Below are 1,425 nucleotides of genomic sequence, written 5' to 3'. Positions count from 1 at the left end.
GTCACAAATTCTCCTAAATCACTCATACGCACAATTTAAGAACAAATCTGTGTGTATGAACGGTTCTTGCATGAGGCCCAATGTTTTAAGATGCTTGATCCTGTCTGCCACTCTTCTCTGAGGTTCAATACAAATTGTAAAAAGTTTACACACCACTGATTTATACTCACGGGTAGGACGGCCAGKTCTGGATACCAGAAGGAAATCCCACTGGTTAAGTTTTATTTACAAGGTCGGCTTATACTCACTGCAATTTCACTGAGAAATGTTAACTCTTATGGTGCGTTCACACAATTTGCTGCCTCTTTCTGTTCCTTTTGCTCAGACTGAATTAGGCAAAGAAGGCTTCCGTTCACTCAGCTCCCTCTTCATGGAACTTGTTACAAGAATCTTTTAGACTGACTGAATTCATCTCTTTTAGTGCTTCTAAATCTAAACTAAAAGTTCTTGAGGTCGATTGTGTGACATGTACCTTTATAGCTTGATATTTTCTGTGTAGAACTGTGTATTATTTTGTGTTGTATTTATTGCTGCCTCCTGGCCAGGACTCTCTTGAAAAAAGACGTTTTTAAGCTTAATGGGGTTTTTTTATCCTGGTAAAATAAAGCAAAAATCAGGAGAGATTTGAGATGATTTATGATATTTAATGTGTCTGGATTTTATAGTCAATAATTATAGTTATGATGTGTTTGAAGCTAAACGAGAAGATTTTGCGGCTGTAATTGTAAACTGTGCTTCCAGTGTCCCAAGTCAGCTGCACTACCACTGCACCACAGCTGATGGATGGAGCTTTGGACACAAAGACAGACTGAGCCGCAGTCAGAACCTTTTCAGACAGAAGAGGGAAGCTCACAGGTAGAGATGAAGGAAAAAGAAAACTCCCGTCTACCACAGAGTGAGGAATTTGATGAGGAAGTAGGCGATTTGTTGAAGAGGAAAAAGAGAAGCGTCTCTAATCTACAGAGCTGCATGGCTATTTGAGAATCATCAGAATATATGTGTGCACATTAGTCCCAGTGCAGGTCTGACCTCTTCAAGTTCATCGTTAGTCTCTTAATAAGTCATTTAAATCAGATGTGTTGGAGCAGAGGACCCTCTATAACCTGCGGTCCTCCAGGACCAGACATCCCTGATGTAGGTCAGTTACATTTACAGAACTTTTCTTCAGCCATACCTGCTCCAGCAGCTCATTGGTCACAACAGGCAGCAGGTTCCGGACAGTGAGCGCAGCTCCGTGCGTAGCGAAGCGGACCTTCAGCATCCTGTTGTTCAGCATCATCCCATCCAGCTCAGTCTTGGCGATCTCTGCCAGTGTTCGGGTTTCCTGTCAGGCGTGGGATGATGGGGGGATTATCATAAATAACATTTATTATAAAGTTCATGTTTGATGCAGCAACATGTACACAGTATGGTACAATACAATGT

General features: G+C 41.7%; 1 protein-coding gene across 1 annotated transcript in view; it reads right to left on the bottom strand.

The window, feature by feature from the left end:
• Positions 1–1,174: 1,174 nt before the first annotated feature.
• LOC106519139 (paraspeckle component 1) overlaps positions 1,175–1,425 on the bottom strand; it is a gene marked incomplete at its 3' end in the record, with an annotated part of 2,824 nt that continues 2,573 nt past the window's right edge. Inside the window, 1 exon segment of the mRNA XM_014010680.1 lies at positions 1,175–1,324. Coding sequence (XP_013866134.1) covers positions 1,175–1,324 — 150 coding nt within the window.

The sequence above is a fragment of the Austrofundulus limnaeus genome, unplaced genomic scaffold (genome assembly GCF_001266775.1).
Source record: "Austrofundulus limnaeus strain Quisiro unplaced genomic scaffold, Austrofundulus_limnaeus-1.0 Scaffold72, whole genome shotgun sequence".
Classification (NCBI taxonomy): domain Eukaryota; kingdom Metazoa; phylum Chordata; class Actinopteri; order Cyprinodontiformes; family Rivulidae; genus Austrofundulus; species Austrofundulus limnaeus.
This window is presented reverse-complemented; position numbering and strand designations above follow the sequence as displayed.